The 21218-nt window shown below is 38.9% G+C and overlaps 2 protein-coding genes across 3 annotated transcripts; both read right to left on the bottom strand.

Annotated features, from left to right (window-relative positions):
- Positions 1-631: 631 nt before the first annotated feature.
- On the bottom strand, positions 632-9448 carry LOC147859213 (VIN3-like protein 1). 2 transcript variants are annotated; one of them, XM_087325766.1, is made up of 4 exons: positions 9316-9448; positions 6657-7347; positions 2388-2713; positions 632-2309 (listed from the first exon to the last, which is right to left on the bottom strand). In XM_087325766.1, exons 1-4 carry the CDS (start codon positions 9353-9355, stop codon positions 952-954), a joined length of 2415 nt encoding a protein of 804 aa, XP_087181892.1. In that variant the 5' UTR covers positions 9356-9448; the 3' UTR covers positions 632-951. The 2 variants fall into 2 exon arrangements, with proteins under 2 accessions (XP_087181892.1, XP_087181893.1); XM_087325767.1 differs by having other exon boundaries at positions 632-2273.
- Positions 9449-11251: 1803 nt separating this feature from the next.
- LOC147859212 (transmembrane emp24 domain-containing protein p24beta2-like) lies at positions 11252-15483 on the bottom strand. The gene is made up of 4 exons (XM_087326557.1): positions 15216-15483; positions 12007-12190; positions 11815-11922; positions 11252-11509 (listed from the first exon to the last, which is right to left on the bottom strand). Exons 1-4 carry the CDS (start codon positions 15435-15437, stop codon positions 11376-11378), a joined length of 648 nt encoding a protein of 215 aa, XP_087182683.1. The 5' UTR covers positions 15438-15483; the 3' UTR covers positions 11252-11375.
- Positions 15484-21218: the final 5735 nt, after the last annotated feature.

The raw sequence follows: 21218 nt of genomic DNA, 5'->3' as shown, positions 1-21218 counted from the left end.
ACTATGTGGTTACCTCATCACTTGAAAAATGACCTTGATTTCTATCCACACGTAACCACCACAATGCACATAAAGTTCAACTATGGCCTTACTTCAAGTGGACATATCCTAGAGAACTCACTCAATGTACATGAACTTCAACTATGGACTTTACCTCATGTGGATATGAAAATTTTCCTAGAGAACTCACTTGAAGCACATTATCTTTAGTGACGACCTCAAGTGGACAACACATTTTAGCACATGACAATCAATGTTTGTATCTCTTATCATTAAGGACTCCTCCGCACACAAGGTTTTTAAGTACCAAATTGTAGCCCAACTAGTAAGGTTGTTCAATGGAGATGGGATGGTCATGCATTTAACCCCTGCATTTCACAATGGCATGTAGTAAATTAAGAAAACAAACACATGGTGTAATCAAGAGACATGAAAGTTGGGCATTGTGTTAATAGTTTTCATCATCGATGTAATTTACTTTCAAACATCAATGACTATTATGGAAACTTTCAAACTTTACTAGATAATTATCATACGTAATTCAGTCCACAATCATTCAAATAGGGAACCTCAAGTTCAATCATTGGAATGAGGCCTATAACAATTATAAAAGGCATTTAACACAAGCATATACAAACATAAAAACGAGATGCATCTCTCCAAAAGTTCCACCCAATACTGGGCAAATTATGCCTACAACTAGAAGGTAAATTCAGGAGAACCCGTTATGGCCACTAGTAGAACAAATGCAACCAAAGTTCAAACTCTACTAGATGACCAACAGACATGGGTGGACAATAGAGTAAATACGAGATGAATCTCTCATTGGATCAAGAGTTCCAAGCCCAATCCTTGGAATAATGCCCACAACTAGAATGTATAATTCACAATATCCTATGATTGCAACAAAAGTAACCCAATGTATTTGTTGCCTACATTTATCATGTACACCTAATGCCATAGTTTGCTGCAAAAGCCATTAGACATCATTTGATGTCTATTTGAAGAAATAATATCCGAGAATGTATCAACCAATTGTTCGGCCAAACTCGCTGGGTTATCTTGAAGTGTATCAATAAAGACACTCACAACCCTTTTCTCATGTTCCGAAGCACGCAAACTAAACCACGTCAAGAACTTCATCCGAAAATCTTCCTTCACAAGACCTTGACACTCCAACCACCGAACTATTTTCACACACAACTCATAGTTCCTTGAGGCGCAAAGAGGACCTCCAATGCTACCTGCTCCGCATCCATTGACAATGCCATAGCCATCATCATCATCATTATCAATATCTCTATTGAATGTTTTCATGGTCTTTTTTCTTAACATGGGTTCTATCCCAACTCCTCTTCCCGACCCTCGAACCTGCATTGCCCAACTTTCTCCGTGACCATGTTTATCATCCACTATTCTGGGTTCATCATCGTGAAGCTCTACTCTAGCATTTGCTGGCAAAGCATGCGACATAATAACTGAAGCCTCAGTTTGTGATATTTGTGAGTTTCCCGGATCACTAGCATCATCCAGTTCTGCAACATTTGCACCTTTTACTTCATCGGATTCTTGCAATAATCCAGTCGAATTTCTTCTCGAAATTGTTCTATTCACATCTTCAGCCTCCAATGTTACCCTACTTTCTTCCACTGCAAGGTCTAGATTTGCTGAGACATTCAAGTCACGAATCCATGTTTTATCCTGACTAGTTCCTTTGCACGCATCATCATCATCGACACCAGACATGTTCCTTACAGAGCTCGAGAAGACATTTGGACCACAATTCCTCACCTTATTTTTCCCACCTTCGTTACAATTATTCATATCCCATCCTTTGCCATTGAATATCCCTTCAATGACTTCAGATGGCTCGCTCCATGCTGAATGTAACACCTTGCCAAGATCACGAACTTTGAAATTCGACTCAGGTTTGTCAATTATCATGTATATCTCTTCTTCTACATTTGTTGGATGGTACCATTCATCCGAATTCGAAGAGAACTCTCTACATAATTCTCTTTTTGTGCAGCAAGAAGCCTCTGCTGGCTCACCAATTCCCCTTTCAGAAAATGGGACAACACAAAAATCATACTCAGTGCAAGGTTCTAAATTAGAAATTTGAGCTTCTCCAGGATTAGTGGATATTATACAAGTTGGGTTGTTTGGAAAGTTCTCATCAGTTGCTCTTCGATGCCAGACACGATAACCATTTACTAGCTCCCCGCCGCCTTGCACCATTAATGAGATGGATGTTGAAGATACTTTATTAAATTCTATGTTGCAAAGTAGGTCATCATCATCATTTTTCTCTATGAAAGCAAAGGAAAAAAAGATCATTACAATTAGAGAAGAACAAACAATCCCTTACTCCTAAATGCATGGCATACCTTGGATAACCGATGATTTGATTGTTTGGCATTCCACTTCTACATCTTCATGAAAGGTATCAGCTTTTCCCAGGGCAGAGCTTATGAGTTGTAGTACCTCTGCACTTGAAGATAATCGATTGACTAAGCCTCGAGCAAACTTGGCAGAGCCCTCAATTATTGGGCCTACTTCACCTTCAAGCTTTTCGATAGCTCTCTCCACAAACTCATCGAGTTCCTTATGTTTCTTAGTGCCATTAAGCAATCGGTGGCATAAGGACAACCTTTGACATAAAGTATCAACCCTTCGTGCCTCCCTCGCTACCAAAAGCTGTTTCTTCAAGCACCTACAGTTCATCATTCCAGAAGATGGCATATAAACTCAATTGATCAATCAAATAAACACAGAAAAATGCATGTTTCGATAAAAGCTTGTAATACAGACAGAACATTCATGCAAAAAAATTAAGCGCATAAAAATGCACCCATGAGAACAACCAAATTAGTAATATAAGCTTTTTCTTATAAACTCACAAGGACTGAACTCCAACTCCAGCCCTTACATTGTAAGCTATGTTCTGACAAATCAACCAATGTGGAAGGTGATGGTGGATCTATACAATATTCACTTTGGGTGCATTAAAGATCCCTTTTTTATCACCTGATTCACGTGAGAGATTGATTCTCAAATACTCCTCTCGCTAGTACTTGTCCTTAATAAGAAACTCTATCTTTCTCCCCAAAAACAAGACTAGCATTTAGAAGCTGTATAAAAATATAAAAGTACTCAAGGATGACATGGTGCAATATCTAAGGATGAAATATTTTTAAATGAGGTCAAACTAGTAGCTATTACACTCAGTTTACAAAAAGGACAAGAAGCAATAAAAATACATCTCCACAATTAAAGACAATGTAAATAAGAAAATTTAAACATGGGCAGAGATAGCCAAAGACGCCAAAGCTTAAATAAAGCATGCTGACAAAAAATATTGAAAGAAAACACTCCTTGGTGAGAGGAAGTGAAAAGGCAAACAGGAACACTAGTAGATAAGATGGTAACATCATTATTATAGAATAGAGATGGTAACTTCATTATTACAAATTAGAGAGCCACATGACGGTGGATGGCCTATGAGACATTACGCATGACTAAATGGAATTGCAATGGCTCTCTAAGGACAGATGCTAGGTATTTGAAGATACCTCCAAGAGAACAAATATTGCTATGTATATAGACACCCATCAGTCCATTGCTAGTAAACACCTTGAGAGTATATAGGAGCTGCCTAAATAAAAGTAATTATTATGTCATCAAAACAACTTGCTGATAAAATCATTATCGGTATGCCAAAATGCAATAATGGTTCAAGTCAATGGGCATAAGCATAAACCTGTCCTATGATTGGATTGTCCCATCTTAACATGACCAAAGCAGAAAAAAATAGAGTGATCCAAACAGTTATCAACAAATTGGATAGTGGAAGAACATGGATCAACCCCACAATATATCTTACCTCCTAGTAGGAAGATGACCCACTGTAAGGCAAACATTATCAGGCTTTCTTATATTGCATACATCTATCTCATAAGTTGTGCAATGTGATTGGGAAATTGTGGACCTTTTCACATGAGTTAGAGATTGAGGTAGGAAAATATCCACATACACCTCTGGAAGAAAGAATTTGCCAATTGTATCATCAAGAAGTGGAATTTGAAGAACACATGTTTCCATTGTACTGTTTTAAATGAAATAAGAGGGAGATACCATTGCCTCTTTAACCAAGGCTTTGAACCACTACACAAGGTAATGGAATATGAGAACCAACGGTGCTTGGAATTGCTCTTGCTAGAACTCAAGAGACATGGGTAGAAGTTCTTGAAGAACAACAATACAACCACAGAAACTCATCAACAAAGAAGAATCACAACTTTCTTTAGCCCCATCATTCCTACTCATGCTACAAGTGCATCAAGGGCTACACAAATGGGCTCCCAACCAGGACATTACAAAGGGGTTACAATAGGTTAGGCAATACCACTTGGCCGTACAAGTAGGCCACTATCACCCACTCTCTTCGGTCTCTATATAGATGAGGTATAACATTACATAAAGAGATTTGGGGGGTTCGGGATCATGCCTAGCATATATAGCTATAAAATATCACTATATGCTGATTTTTTACTCCGCGGACGGACTACAAAGACATCTAAATGCCTTTAAACTATTTTGTACAGATAAAGGTTTCAATAAACATAGATAAAACTAAAATGATAGGGTTTAACATCACTCAAGCATGGGTAACAAGGTAAAAATTGGAGAGAAAAGGTGGAATACACACGCTCCAGCACATACCTAGGAGTAACATTTACAAGGCCTACGTTCTCTTGATGGGAGGCTGTTGGTGTCCCAGTTTCTCATGGATATGGAGCCCTTGGTGCTCTTGAAAGATAACGTGACATTTGCAATTCCAAGAACCACGAACTAAGTTGTGGTTATTTGATACACTTGTCACACCAACTCTTCTCTATGGAATGGAAACGTGGGGACCGAGTTTTAACAAGGCAAATCATTGGAAAGATTCAGAGAGACCTTAGTGTCAATGATTGCCCGCATTATAAGGAGCAAACTACAATGCCCCATGATAAATCCGGGCAGAGATGAGAGCAGCCCCTATAATCACCGAGGCATTGTTCTAATTAGTGATCTGTATCCAATGTCTTTGGGAGCTCCCTAAACAAAGGTACCCAAGGTTGGCACTTGCGTCATCAAGACAATTGAGTGAAAATGGTGACATTCATTATTGGTATGTTGAAATGCAGCAATGGTTGGAATCACATGGCATAAATATAGATGCACTACCCCTATTCCAATATAGCTTGGACTCCCAACCAGGACATAACGAAGGGGTTGCAATAGATCGGGCAATAGCAATTTGTCGTGCACGTAAGCCCTAGCACCACGGACCACGACCTTAGCACCCTTGTCATCTCCCGCCATCACATGCGCTTCCCTTGCTTCAAAGACCTCTCTATTCAGGATCAACCTATGCTAGAGATCTTTCGAAGACAAACGCTATAATATATCTAACTTAAGAATCTCACATGTGCCGAAAACCAGGTTCTTTAGTTTCTTTTTATTTTCTTTACTTTTATATTTATTGAGTAATATTTATTTTATTTTGATTTATTGTTCTCAAAGACGAGACAACACTTATTCCGATGGGCCTTTCCTGGAACTAGTTGTTGCATTTGCATCAATCTCCCACTAAAAGACATAGAGGCTGTTGGGTTGGATGCCAAACAAGGTCCCTACCCCCACCGTTGTTTGGTCTTATAGGCAATTGTGGCCTCTTAAAAGACGTTAATATATCTTTCTTTCTTTCTTTCTCTGACTGTTATCTTGGTGGTTTTCACAATAGCATCAATGTCATAAAATTGAGAGAACCCATACTCAACCCATGCCATAGGCCAAGCCCCGGCCCCATGAACCATGATCTCACCACCCTTGTCATTAGCAATGGGCACGATTTTTCGGCTCAAACTGAACCGAACCGTTAAGCCATGGTTTAACGGTTTATTGGTTCCAAAAAAATTTAATGGTTTGGTTTGGTTTGGATTCTCGATAAACGGTTCGGTTTCAGTTCGGTTCAGTTCTAAAACTTGTGTTTATAGGTGTACAGGTTTGGTTTAAAGGTTTAAATGTTTATAGGTTTATAGGTTTTTGGTTAACTTTTTTTTTTTACCTTAATAGTTTATTGATGTAATGGTTTAACTAATGGTTTTTTATTGATTTAATAAATTTAACTTAAATGCTTATTTAATTTAATGTATTTTTGTTTCTTTAGATGTTTAACTAGTTTGACTTAAGTGGTTAGGTTAAAATTTTTTATTAAATGGTTCGGTTTGGTTTCAACTTTTCCCTAAACGGTTTGGTTTTAACTTTTTCTTAAATGGTTTGGTTTAAATACTGAGAGTTCATAAACGCCTAAAGTATTCCTCTTTCAACAATTTCCCATCTCTCTTGACAATTTCTCTCTTCAATTTAGATTGTGAAATTGTAGAAGAAGGAATAGTTTAGGAATTTGAGAGAGAAATTGTAGAGAAAGGGGTATTTTAAAGAATTGGGGTAAGAGATAGCGAGTCAGAATGGGGGAGACAGGGCTGTTTACAATAATTCAATCATGTATAGGGGTGTATGTAAATATCCCAAAAAAATCAAACTCTACTCAAGGAAAAAATCTCAAATTGATATCAGGATTGTTGAACATATACACATATATACATTACCCTATCAAGCTACTGACTTTCCCACATGAATAGCAGCGATAGCTTCCATCGAGTATTATCTCCGAACCCTCCATGAGTACTCCAGCAATTCCCTTCTTAAGAGCACATTCGACATGGCAAGACAATCTACATTCTACATCTCTATGATGTGGCTCAGGTGTGCAAACTATCCAAAGACTAGGGTCTTTGTTGTCGTCAAAATTTCGACATACGCAACAAGAGCAACGCTGACAAAAATTTGCACCTACTAGAAGCTGTGCTTTACACGCCGTATTTCTACAAACCCACGATATTTCCGCCCTATTTCCAACATCAATATCCACGGGAATCTCTATCGATGATTGAACACGAGCAGGCCGTCCCACCTTCCTCTGCCGTCTTAACAAGCTTTGGGGGGCAATATGAGGTTTCACTGACATAAGATCGTGCGTTATCACCCTTTCTTCTCTTATTCCTTTCATCTCTACCAGTTTCATGAGCTGCTCAATCATTTTACCCTTGGAAACACCAGTATATTTCCTCTCTTTCCCCATCTCTAGACATATGAGCTGAAGAAGATCTTTCCTCGTCCAAGACTCTAGAATTTCTGGGCCACCATCAAGTCCTTGAGCGACTCTATGAAGGATCTTTTGCTTCTCATGCAAACTTAGGGCTGAAATCATTGAAGTGTATGCTCCTGGGAAATATAATCCTACAATATCAAAACAATATCAAAAAATAGATAAGGAATCAGAAGAATGCATATAAAGGAATAGGAAGATATGCATATATACTAACAAAGAAGATGATTTCTAATTTTGTTTCCTTTTCATTATTAGATCATGTACATGGTATTTTTAAGCTTTTTATTCTACATACTACAAAACAATACATTTTATCAAGACAAAAGCCTTATTTCATAAGCTTTCATTGCATTAAAATCTCATCCTCATAAGTTTTAACATTCAATATCTTGTTTAATCATTGCAGTCCTGGAGGAATACAGTGGAAGGTAAAGAAAATCTAACTCAAGGCATTTAGTAATTTACTTTATGAGGACTGACATAGTTACTTCTCAACTTCCTCTAGTACAGATATTTAAGATGCTGGAAAGAGGTAGAATTTCTAGCGATCCCACTTCGCTATCACAAGATCCATCAGAATACTAATTTCTTGTGTAAGCAAACACCAGTTGCAAATAGGTTACTTTCTCTTATTATTTTTTTACCTTTTTACCCGTTGTCTCTCCTTTCTCGACATAAATAACCATATAAACAGAAAGTATCATCATCTATTATTACATCTCATTTATTTCCAACTTCACATAATGCAACCAGGCTTACTGGCTCAAACAATAATCTAGATAAGCTACACCATGACACATCAACAATCATGTTAGCAATTCCTGTAACATTTGAGGAACTCTCTACAACCAACAGTTTTTAGACTTCCCAACTAGTGACTATTTTGATAGGTGGCAATCTTGATTGTCAATGTGTACAGCAATGCCAAACATTTTAAGGTATATGATAGATGTTGAAGTCTTCATCAAGAATTTGATGCCAAGGCTTTTCTACCACCATTAACAAACTGGTGGGTTAAGCATTTGAAGGTATACGATAGATGCTGAAGTTGTCTGAGAATTTGTTGGCAGGATTTTTCTACCACTAACAAAATAATGGGACTTATGAACAAACCACAAGATGATAATGTTGCTTTGTATGCCACCTAATCTGAATGGGTGTTTTTGAAATGAGGGAAGTCAAATCGCACCACTGCATTTCCTCCTCTTTTTCAGTCTAGAGTAAAAGTATCCATATGCAAACTTTACGGTTGTAATTTCACGTCACTGATTAATAAGACTGAAAATTGCAGAGCATACCTAGCTTGATGTAAATATGGAAAAATAGGTCCAGTGTACATTCTAATGAAACGTGATGGAAAGTGGGATCATTCCCACATGACAAAATAGGGCCAACAGCTCCTCTCCATTACAGTGACATCTAGGTATGCAGAGGCTCGCCTTCAGAAGTTCATAATACTGAGCATTTAAGAGAAACCATGATTGGAAAGTGGCGTCTTTCACATAGAATCACCTAGCTAGGTATGCTCCACCTGGTTCCACAAAAGCTCTATACAGTGGACCATTGTAGGGGAAACGATACTTTCCCGCAAGAGAATAATAGTGGGAGGAACCTGGATCGGTATAGCTACCATTTCCCACACAGGATAATAGGATTCTTCCCCCACCCCACCCCCCACAAACCCTAAACCCTAAACCCTAAACTACCAAAGTATGCTCCGAACCGAACCGTGCCTTCAGAAGTTCATCGTTTTGAACAATGCAGGGAACTACAAGTTAGAGAGAGAGAGAGAGAGAGAGAGAGAGAGAAGAACAGGACATGACATGACATGATAGAAATTGGGTTGTTTCATGTTAGTTATAAACAGAATAGAAAAGAGTGCTTCACGTATAAAAATACTGCGTCCCATTCTTTCCCGCCTAGGAAAGAAACAATGCCTAAAACCTCTGCGGTGTGCCTGTGTCCGTTGCTTGTTTAGGTAAGTAGGGAAAGCAAGCAAAAGAGACAAAATGAAAAAAATACCATCACCCTAAACCCTGAGTAAAAAAGGCATGGAAGGGACAAAGAAAAAAATCCAAGAAAGCGTTTTAACTAACCAGAAGCGGGAAGAAATTGGGGTGATTTTGATGGAGCCATAGCCTGGAACTAATCCACAATGCCCCGACTCAAATTGCAGGAATTAGATCTCTGTAAACTGCTCTCAACTATGAAGCCACCATGAAGGGAGAAACCCTAAAAATGTTATTATCATAGCTTCAGTCGTTGGTATATATATATTATATACCATATATACTTCACAACTCTCGCTGAGGCGAAGAGAAATTCCTCCACAAGTTTCGAGGGAGAGAAAGAAAGAGAAAGAGAAGGGACAGGACACATGACAATTTACATGACAGAGACGAAGCCCGCAGAGACAGAGAGGGAATATTCTATTCAATTCACATGATGTGGGCAAATTCAGGAAAACCTGTGCCAAAATAATAAGTATGTACACACAGACACAGACAATAAGCAGAGACGTAATTTGACTCCATTGAATTCCCTCCTATCCCTGCAGTTCTCGCTGAATATATGTATACATTCACACTCATCCATCTCCCATTGATTTGGGGGCTCTCTCTCGATCCGATCCGATCACTTATCCACTCTCCGAAAGAGTTTTATCGCATCGGGAGTCTTTAAACCATTGTTCTCGATTTAAGGATTCTTAATCCCCCATCATTTGATGATTGCAGCTGCTCCATCCAGTTTGTAAGGCTTTCAGAACTCCTATCTATCTACCAATGATCATGTTTGCTCCCCACATGAAACCAATAATAGGGTTCGGAATTGTTCGGCAACCATAGCTCAAACCAAACCCTTGGAATCAAGAAGGGAGTTTCTATCGTGCATTTCGGGGGAAAGAAAGTGGGGTAAATCATGTAACATGACTCATGTTAGAGACAGTTTGAAAGAATCATGTTTTACAAGACTCATGTTAAGAGATGGTTTGCAAGAATCTTGACAAGCAAACAATGGGGAGTGCAACCATCGAGGCTAGCTGGTCCCAATCAAACGTGAAATATTACAGTCTTACTAACCTTATTTGACCAAGAGAAAGCCAAAATCAGAACCTTGCTATGTTGATCAAGAAAAACGCATTTACATTTACCCTCATCTACCATCTTCACACTTCACTAACCTCATTTGCCATATCTTATACGCAAAATATCACAAATTGTGATCTTAATCACACCAACATTTGATATTTGTTTGTAATCAATTATTTGTTGCCATGCCTCAACTAATTATGATTCACAACATCCACCCACCCCATCAAGCAACCCTTCCGATCATAAAACTTATTATATATGCAACATGCTATAACATTTACAAAAAAGGCTAGAAATGGCAATATGCCACATTCTGCTTTGTGATATGTAATTTCGAATTGAAGTTGCCTACACTACTATTGCACTTCATAGTAAAATATGCTACACATTACAGTTACATTTCATAGGAAAGCATGCTTTATTAAATAAATATACTTCTAAAGCACAAAATAATGAGGGAGCTTAGACAAAATGAAGGCAGCATTGCTCCACTCTACGTAATCTGAACAGATCTCAAAGAAGCCAGACTTTGTAGTGTCCTTTCATCCATGAAACACAGTCTACAAGTAAACTTCGTGAAACACCCCAACATGGCAATGCGATTGATTTTACCATACATAAATAGTTTATGCAACAGACTGTTTCGCAGAGGGATTCAAAATTAATTGTATGTGCTGTAGTCATCTCCAAAATTACTTTCTCCTTCTTCCCTGTGCTTCTCATCACCTTGTACCTATTATCATCCAGCTTTTCATAAATTGTATTCACATGCTTTGCCAAAAACCTCAGCTTGTGGCTCTAAACATCAGAAACATTCTATGAAAAGTTTATGGGAAGGGATAATGGTGTATAATTTTTTGTTGTAGATCATGGTGCTAAATGGAGTTTTCAAGCCATTATCTCTATATTTCCCTAGGTTTAGTTTACGACGGTGCAAAAGTTTAAATATGTCAAAACCTCTTTAAACCTTACTGTAATTCACATAACTCATGTTTAGCTCATATAGCTGTTTGGCTTTGTGCTCCATACATAAGAATGAGGCTAGTTTTGAAAAGACAGACGCTCTATACTCTTGTCTGACTCAATTTCTTATTGAAAAGCCTCCGAAGAAGATAAACTTGGAGTACACTTGCTCCAAACAGTGCAACCGCCTCAAAAAATGCCCGATAAATCAACCGCCGACATAAATTGTCATTCACTGTTACAATCGTAAGTAAACATGTCAGTTGTGAAGAAAAACATATGATTGAAAAGATGCTGAAACCTTTCGAACATCAAAAATACATTGACAACAATACAAGATCAAACGTAATGTTGAAAACTTAATTACGTAAGTTGAAAATTTTACAAGATCAAAGATATTCACAAGTTGAATATTCACAAGATCAAAGATATGTTTAGAACTCAAAGATATTGAAAATTTCCAAAACCAAAAATATATTCAGGACTAAACATATATCAAAACTTACACGATAAAAGATCAAGGATATGTTGAAAACTTACATATGGCCTGGCGTTCTGTTTGTGCATAAAGCCAATGTTGCTCAAACTGTACTGAATATATGGACTCTTCAAGTTTAGCAATTTGATGCATCAAAGGATCAATGTGATCTGTACAGCATTTTCATTTAAAAAATCAGTATTTTCATACACATTGCTTCAAGTCACTTAAGTTTTAGAAAACGTTCATATTACCATCTTGTAACTTCTGGTCATAATAAGGAATATGACCAATATGCACATCAAAATCCACCGTTTCTGTGTATACTGAAGTAGTCCTAAAACAGAACTTGTAAGGGCCTCTATGATGAGCCATAAATTCTAGCTTCTCAGCTGTCTTGCCATGCACTTCTTGAAGGAAGTTTCCAGGGCCCTCGATCTATTAGAAAATTGAAATAGTCGATAAGTTTCCAGAGCCCTTAATCTTGTCAACAGTCCAATAATGTACTCTACGAATGTTAACAGTTCAGGATATATTTATTATTAGCAATAAGTAAAAACGAGGTCAAGGATTCATCCTGCACAGTAAGGATGGAATAGTGAAGTTTAATTGGAAGGATGGAGTTGGATTCGAACAATCCTATTCAAGTTTTTCGTACATATCACCAGTAAGGATGGATTTGCAATGGTTTCCAAACACATAATCTTGCCAAAAATACTTGGCAGGATAGAGATTTTAATGCATTAATTGCTATTCCCTTATCTTACTTCAACGAAATCCTGAAATACATATAGATGTGTGTATACTTCATAAGACCAGTAAAAAAATCCACAAAACAGAGAGAGGGAACACAAAAATAACAAATATGGTAAAAATACACAATACAAAAACATGCATAAAAATGCAAAGAGCTTTCATTCTATCATATAGAGGAACTGAGTACACATTAGAGTTCCTTGATAAATGCCAATTGTCCTTGTTTCAGTATTCAATGCCCTCTTCTCTATAGGTTTTCTTTCTTTTTAGATTCCATGTAGATAATAATCAAATGACTAGATTCCTCAAAGCCCATAAGCAGCAACAACTTGGCATATAAGACCTTTTTTATTTTTTGATACCATTAAACGCTTGTTGAGCTAGCTAGGGTTTAATTAAGATATCTGAGTCCCTAGTCAATTCAACTAAAGAAAGAACAGAAAGAATGACATTTTTCATTGATCAAATGCATATCCTCTTATAAGTAGACCTTCTGTTATAGGCTTAACCTTATCGACCAATTCTGTAGCTAATATTAATGGGTTGAGGGAAGGATGGTCAGGAAACCAGTTATCAAAGGAACTGAGACTAGCCCATCTGGACCTATGACATGTGGGAGCACATAGTGGTTTGGGTGCCTTAGGTATTGAGCAATATAGAAGTGACTAGCTATCCCCTTCATTATGGCATCTTGAGAGGCTGTGAAGGCTCTATTGGTGAGGTTAATCTCTCTTCTTCGGATCCATTATTCAACATCCAAGGTATAACATAAGGTAATATTTAATGATATGAGTTCTTTAGCAATATATGTAATTGATACAATCTTTGGTTGCTATTGAGCTATACAATACTCACAAATTGCAACACTTTGTAGGTTTGTTGGCAAAGGGATGTTACTTCAGGAGAGGAAAACAAGCATTTGAACTTATAAATATAATATGTAAAGGAAACAAAAAGAAAACATTTACGCAAATGGAAGGGCAAAGTCAATCGAAATAAGGATGTTGTAGGATACATGCAGATGTACCTTGATCCCCCAAACCAGAGACGCATGGTTTAGTACTCCAAGAGACTACACGTGAAGTTAACTATTTCGACACCAGAAAATAGGTTAACTTCCCAATATAATGAGATCATATTTTCCACTGTAAATTCATTTTAGCATTGGTGAGGGAGAAGAACTTCATATATTTATCTGAGAGAGTCAATAATCTTGCATGGGAAGAACAGTCAAAAATCAACAAACTGAAGGACCAATTCACCCCCTTCAAATTGCTAGAGAACTTCTGTTCAGGTTTTAAGTCGTGCATTTGACGTCTTAAGCCTATAGAGGCAATTTCCATTAACTGCTGCATAGTGATCTACATTCAGGATTAAAACAATTATGGTCCTTGGTGTTTGTACTTACATTGAGAAGCTTCGTTTTATCATGAATCTGTCTGATAGATTTATTTTTTGAAACTATGTGTTATATTAAAAACCGTGCTATCTGCATGCAAAATTTGATTTTTTTTTAAACTATGTGCTATATTAAAAACCGTGCTCTCTACATGCAAGATCTACGCGAAGACTAATCAGCACAGCTACAATATGCAGTCTTATAATTTATTTGCAGACAAAATGATTTCATGTTCTTGCTATAATTTATACGTTATACTCAAAATACTGTGCAAAAATTTATTCAGAAGGGGGAATCTAAAGCTAGGTTCCTCCTGTATGCAATTACTTTTAAATAAAATTATTAGTTTGCACAAAAGCTTTGATATAATTTTACTTTGTACTGCAAAACTATGTAGTACGTTTCGCTCAGCTTCTTGTGCATTATCAATAGTTGCAACAGAATTTATTCCGAGATAAATGATCATAATGCTACCATCATAAAATAACCAGACGCAAAGAAACCAACATATGGAAGAAAATTTTCTTAACAAATGTTTGTAGGTGAGTTTTTCAAACAGTTCTCAAACAACCGTGTAAGAAAATGTCTATCCGCTCATATAGTTAGTTCATCACCCATCACACTACATAATCAGCATGGGGGGGGAAAGCTTAGTTCACAGGATTTAGCTTCAAGCTTCAAGAAAGACGATTTATCTAGCATATTATTGCTTGGCTCTTATATCACAAGGCATGCAAACAGAAGAACGATTATATGCGCTCATATAAAATTGTACCATTACAAAAAATGGTCAGAAGGCGGAAAACACACAGTTTTCTTGATCTGATCTAGCTGATTCAAAAACAAAAAATCTATACAGCACATACAGAAACAAACAAGAGAATCCTAATCTATCTTATAAATGCAACTACCACAAATGTGACAAAAGAGGGAAATAATGTCAAAGACCCCTTGTATGAAAATGGAAAAGTATGACGAAGAAAAGAGCATACAAAACATGGATAAAAAATACGATAGACAAGGACCATGTAAGATCATCTCATGCTACTATCACAAAACAAACAATTCTAGTTGTGACTTACTGATTTCCAAGATGTTGTTAAAGAAAGGAAAAGGGAAAAAAAAATGTCCATGCAAAACAAAGAGAAAAGGTCAGCTACCAAAGCTCTAGATATGGAAAGGAGAAAGAAAAAATAGCAGAGGGAAATCTATATATATATATATATATATATATATACTGCCAGAGTCCTCGCTATCAAAAAGAAAAGAAACATATAAAGCCGCAGAGAAAAATCTGCTTTTACTTACCGAGAGATCGATTGCGCCTGTTTCCTGCTGGTAATTCCAGCCGTGCTCATATGTGATGACCACGAAAGAAACATGAACCAAGTCACCGTCGTATTCAACGTTCTCTGTGAAGCACTCTTCTTTGCTCAAGACGAAACGGACGGCATCAGAGGATCCAAACAGGAGGAGGGAGACGAAGAAGAAGAAGAAGAAGAAGAAGAGATTGGGCATGGACATGGCCATAGCTGGAGGGGAAGCTCAGCACCTTCGTATATCGGTGGTGGCTCCGCTTCGATCCAGGCTCGGCTTCGGCTTCGGTTTCTGCAAATCTCTGTGCATTTTTGGTTCTTTTTTGAAACTTATATATATATATATATGTACATATTTGGGAAAACAAAAAGAGGCGGAGAGAAAATGGAAGCACTTCAGAATCTTTGAACTAATAAATTTGTGGCGAAGCAGGAGGAGCTATGGCCCTCCAGGCAACGGTTCGGTTCGGTTCGGTTCGGTTCAAGAGTGTCAACCTCAAACCGTTTAAAATTTTTGAAACTTGAATCGAAGTCAACCGTGAAATACAAGTATTGAATACTTTACTAAGTTAGTTATTCCAATCACATTATCCGAAAGTGCACTATCCTACATTGTCCACAATTATATACATGAACGTATGGGTCAAAGTATAAATTATAACTCATTTTATTAGTATGGTCTCAAGTAGACCTCATATTTTTGTAAAACTTACTAAATTAATATAAGTCTTTAACGTTGTGTTTCCCATGTCACACCTTAGTGACATATTGAGCCATTGTTGAACTTTATTATGCCTACATTAACTTATCAACACGTCCAAACTTACATGATTTCTAATGATCTCCACTCGTAGACCTATCATGTATTTTTATATTTGCAAATTCTAATCAAGTTGTGGGACATGTGATACTAGTGCATCCAATTTTTGTAGAGAGGATGTATTTGGATAGTTGCAAGAAGATTCTACAAGTGGAATGCGCAATCCTTCCACATGTGAACGCGAACGTGTTGACTTGGATGCGCTAAGCGAGTTCTACGATACGTGAGCAGCACAATGGATTGCGGCATCCTCTATAAGACCGTGATGCCCAATACGACTCGAGGGGTACACAGACGCTGATTGGGCCGGCTACAAAGCCGATAGAAGATCAACCTCCGGATTTGTTTTTTCCCTCGGCAGCGAAGCAATATCCTCGAGCAGCAAAAAGCAACCAATCGTCGCTCTTTCGAGCACAGAGGCGGAATACAGGGGCGCGACAATGGCCGCATGTGAAGCCGTATGGCTCAAAAGGATACTCAAGGATCTAGGCGTACCCATCAAGGATCTGACTTCCCTTTACTTCGACAACATGAGCAGTATCTATCTGGCTCGGAACCTAGTGTTCCACGCGGGGACAAAGCCCATCGAAGTGCACTAACACTTCATCCGAGAGCGCGTTCTAGCTGGCGATGTCGACCTACAACACATTAGCACCAATCATCAAACGACCGACATCTTCACTAAAGCCTTAGGAGCTGACAAGTTATGGCAATTCATGACCGATCTCGGATTGACGGTCCCTGACCTGCCCAGCTTGAGGGGGAGTACTGAAGACACTACACAATAATGCGTGGATTTTGCAACCGTGCAACGAAGCAGCGAAGAACCGATCTACCGCGCAAAGCCGCAAAGAAAGACGCAAGTCGAAGCACAGACTTCGCAACTACACACAACGCAAGCTAGAGCACGGATTCCGCAACTCCGCATAAATGCAAGTCGACGCGAGTCGACGCGCACTCCGGAACGCAAGTCAAAGCGGATTTCGGATACCGTCTGAAAACGACCCGACTAGAGCTTGAGGGGGCGTGTTGAGAATCAAGCTCAACTTGGTCTAGTGTGTGAACTCGCCTTGAGAGTGAATAGACACTCCAACGGTCAAGAGTCACCATTATGTCACCTCTTTGTATTCTAGCATTTAGTATGAGTCATAGAATCATATTCTATGACACATAACTTATGAGCTTTCACATTCCCCATGCTCCATGAGTCTTGTAGTTAATGAAGAGAGAGGGTGACTATATAAATCACCCTCCTCCCACCTTGTATAACGTTTAATCTTTCTCCTTTGTTAATATACTTTTACCTTGCGTATTCTCTGTGTCTTACTCCTTGTCTCTCTCACTCTCTCTTTCTCTCTCTCATACACACACACAGTTCATATCTATTCCGCTGCACAGAATACTTCTCTTGATTCTTTATACATCCAACAGTAACTAAGTTACAAAAGGTTGGTTTAAATACCAATTGATCTAGGGCAAGTGCCCTTTTTAACAAATACAAATCTAGCCTAGTATGATGTCCATTGGCTAGTGTGAACACCGTCTCTATGGGAAGTTGAGTTCGATTCTCAACACGCCCCTTCGAACACAACTTCCAGATGTCGAAACGTTCGTTCGGTTTGATCTTCGAGAAAACTTCGATTCGCCTGAATCAACTTTGGCTTTCGAGTTGTTTCGGTTGTTCAGCTTTCGACTACTCGATTACTTTGTGCTTCTTGTTCGACTCTTGCTCGATTGTTATCGTACTTCGACTCCTTTGGTCGGCTTCGATCGACTGATCGGCTGTTGTTCGACATCGACGATTACTGTTGTTTTTCGGTACTCCCCCTCAAGCGCGGATGACCGGTGATTGAGAGACCAAGGTTCATCGCGAACTATTGCAACTTGTTGATCCCTAGGGCTTTTGTGAAGATGTCGGCTACCTGAAGATTCATGTTGATGTGTTGTAAATTGACATCTCCAACCTACACGCGTTCTCGAATGAAGTGATAGTGCACTTTGATATGCTTAGTCTACGCATGGAACACAGGGTTCTGAGCTAGGTAGATACCGCTCATGTCGTCGCAGTATAGGAGAATCAATCCTTGATGGGAACACTCGAATCCTTCAATATGCGCTTTAGCAAGACGACCTTGTAGGCGACGATTGACGCGCCCCTGTATTCGACCTCTGTGCTCGACAATGCTACTGTCAGTTGTTTTTTGTTGTTCCAGCAGATCACTCCGCTACCGAGGGAGAAGACGAATCCAGAAGTCGATTGTCTATCAGCCTTATAGTCGGCCCAATCTGCATCTGTGTACCCTTCAAGTTGAATGATCGTATCCGACTTGTATATGATGTTGAAATCCATCGTCCCACAGATGTATCTAAGTACCCTCTTAGTGCAATCGAGATGAACATTTCGAGGATTCTACATGAATTGGTTAAGTAGGCCGACCGAATTGTTGAGGTCGGGTCGTGTGATGGTTAGATAGATTAGGCTACCGATCAGTTCTCGATACTGAGTCGACTCACACTTGTCTATTCCCAAATCAACATTGAGTTTGAGATTTCGATCGAGAGGGGTAGACACAAGTTTGCACTTTGTCATTCCAAACTTGTAGAGTAAGTTGAGGATGTAGTGCCATTGAAAGATCAATATCTCGACTGGTGTCCGAATTACTTCGATACCGAGGAAGTAATGGAGCTCGTGCATATCTTTCTTTTCGATTCTGCCGAATAGGAATGATTTGACCTTATTGATCTCGACAATATCCTTTTCTCCGATGACCAGATCGTCCACGTACATGATGATGACAATCGGGTTGTTCGACTTGTTTCGGATGTATAGGGAGTTGTCCGATTTTGACGTTCGGAAGCAGATTTGGTGCAGATACTGGGTGATCTTAGAATGTCAAGCACGGGATGCTTACTTGAGGCCGTATAAAGGCTTTTGGAGTCGGCATACTCCTTTCGGGTGTTTGCTTGATTTGAAACCGAGTGGTTGAATCATGAAGTCCTCCTCTTCTAATTCGCCTAGGAGGAAGGCATTCTTTACGTCCATCTGGTGGAGGTACCATCCTTTTGGTTTTGCAAGTGCAATGATCGCTTGAATAGTCGTCATCTTTGCCACTGGGGCAAAGGTGTCCTCGTATTCAACTCCGTGTGTTTGAGCGTATCCATTAGTTACGAGTCGCGCCTTGTAGCAATTTACCGAGCCGTCGACATTATATTTTACTTTGAAAATCCATCTACAGTCGATTGCTTTCTTGCTTGAAGTATGGGGAACAAGATCCCATGTCTCGTTTTTTCTTAAAGCCTGCATTTCTTCATTCATGGCTTCGATCCATGGTGGATCTTTGGCTGCCTCAGAAAAGGTTTCCGGTTCTCAGACTATCGCCACCTTCATCATAAAAGCATAATGATATGCCATATACTCATTGTAGCCGAATCGGCTGACCGTATTTTTCTCTCGGGTGGAGCGACGAAGTTCTCGTTTGCAGAGTCTAAGGCTTTCTTCACTCCATTCCTCCGGATGATTAGAATGTCCAAGCCTTCAAACTCACTTTAAGGGAGTGAGTTGACTCGATGTCAACTACAGCTTCGTATCCTGGCATTTTGGCCTTCCCTTTGTCCAGTTTCGAACTTGACCGAGATGTGCTTTGGTCACTCGGGGGCTCCTGTGGTCCACTAAGCCTTGTCGTAATCAGACTTTCTTTGAACATGTGTCCGAGTCGAAATTCGTTTTCGATCTCTCGTTCGGCCAATTCCGGGTCGACTTGAGCCAAAATTGGAGTCGTCTTTGGGTCGTACCAGGAGGCCAACTTGTTGAAAGCGACATCTCGACTTACTTGAACTTTTCGGGTAGAAGGATTGTAACATTTGTACCCTTTTTGTTCGAGTGAGTACCCTACGAGGATACATTTTTCCGACTTTGGGTCGAGCTTTTGTTGCTTCTCGTCGAGAATATGCATGTAGGCAATTGAGCCGAATATCCGGACATGTGATAGGCCCGACTTCTTTTCGAAAAACTTCTCATGAGGGGTTACGTCATGTACCCCCGATTTGTACACCTGTTCATGAGGTACACGACTGTGTTTGCGGCTTCTGCCCAGTACGATTTTGGCAGGTTTTTCTCGTTCATCATGGCCCTTGCCACCTCTACTATGTGCTGATTTTTCCGTTCGGCTACTCCATTTTGCTAAGGTGTGTGTCGGCATGAGAATTCTCGTTGAATTCCTTCCTTTTAGAGGTACACTGTAAAATCGTCTGAGAAGTTTTATGCTGATAAGTTTTTTATGTGTCTTCTTTTACAAGGATACAAGATTCCTTAGAGTATTCAAGATCAGATAGAAGACAATCACATGCAAATTTGTCTAGGTTAGATAGATTTTATGTTGATAAGTTTTTGTGGGACAAAGGAGGTTCCATTGGAATCATACCTTCATTTTCCTTTTCTGATCATGCACCGCTTCGGTTAGTTATAGTTTTACAGGAGCAGTATAAGAACTCAAGGTTTAGAATTCTGAATCATGTGTTTCTTAGCCCAGATTGTTCCCCTACAGTGCATAATATTTGGAATAAGTATGACTACTCCTATGATTATGCATTATCTAGTGTTCACAAGGCTATTAGTGAAACACAACAATTTTTTTATAGGAAGGCTAAACAAGTATTTTATGCATCTTTAACTAAAATAGGTAGGTTGCGTAGGGGATTGAAATCCCTGCAACATTTGCAAGAGAGAAGACCACATTCGAGTTATATAAGTGCTCGAGTGGTTCAAGTAGGGAATCAAATATTGGACTTACAAAAGATTTCTGTTGATTTTAACTATCACAATACATCATCCACATGGGCAGAATCGGGAGATAAAGTCAACAAGTTGTTCTTTGTAGTGCATAATCATCATAAGTCATCAGCTAGGATATCTAGATTAAGATGTCCTGATGGCTCTTATACCACGGATCCTAGCCATATGTGACAAATAGCCTCTGATTATTATGAAGCTTTGTTAAAAGCTAGAGCATTTTTTGAGGCTGATATGGTTAAGAGGGACATTATATGGTCTAGGGTTCAGAATAGGGTTTCTGGAAATCTTTTACGTTGTCTTTTACAACCATTAAGTACTCAAGAGGTTTTTAAAGCAGTAAAAGCCCTTGCAAAGGATGTTTGTCCTGGTGTGGATGGGTTGGG

This window comes from Azolla caroliniana, unplaced genomic scaffold (assembly GCF_043228905.1).
Source record: "Azolla caroliniana isolate FFs.n. ecotype wild unplaced genomic scaffold, voAzoCaro1.0.p SCAF_10, whole genome shotgun sequence".
NCBI classification, from domain to species: Eukaryota; Viridiplantae; Streptophyta; class Polypodiopsida; order Salviniales; family Salviniaceae; genus Azolla; species Azolla caroliniana.
Note: the sequence above shows the minus strand (reverse complement) of the source record. Positions and strands in the feature narration are given on the sequence as shown.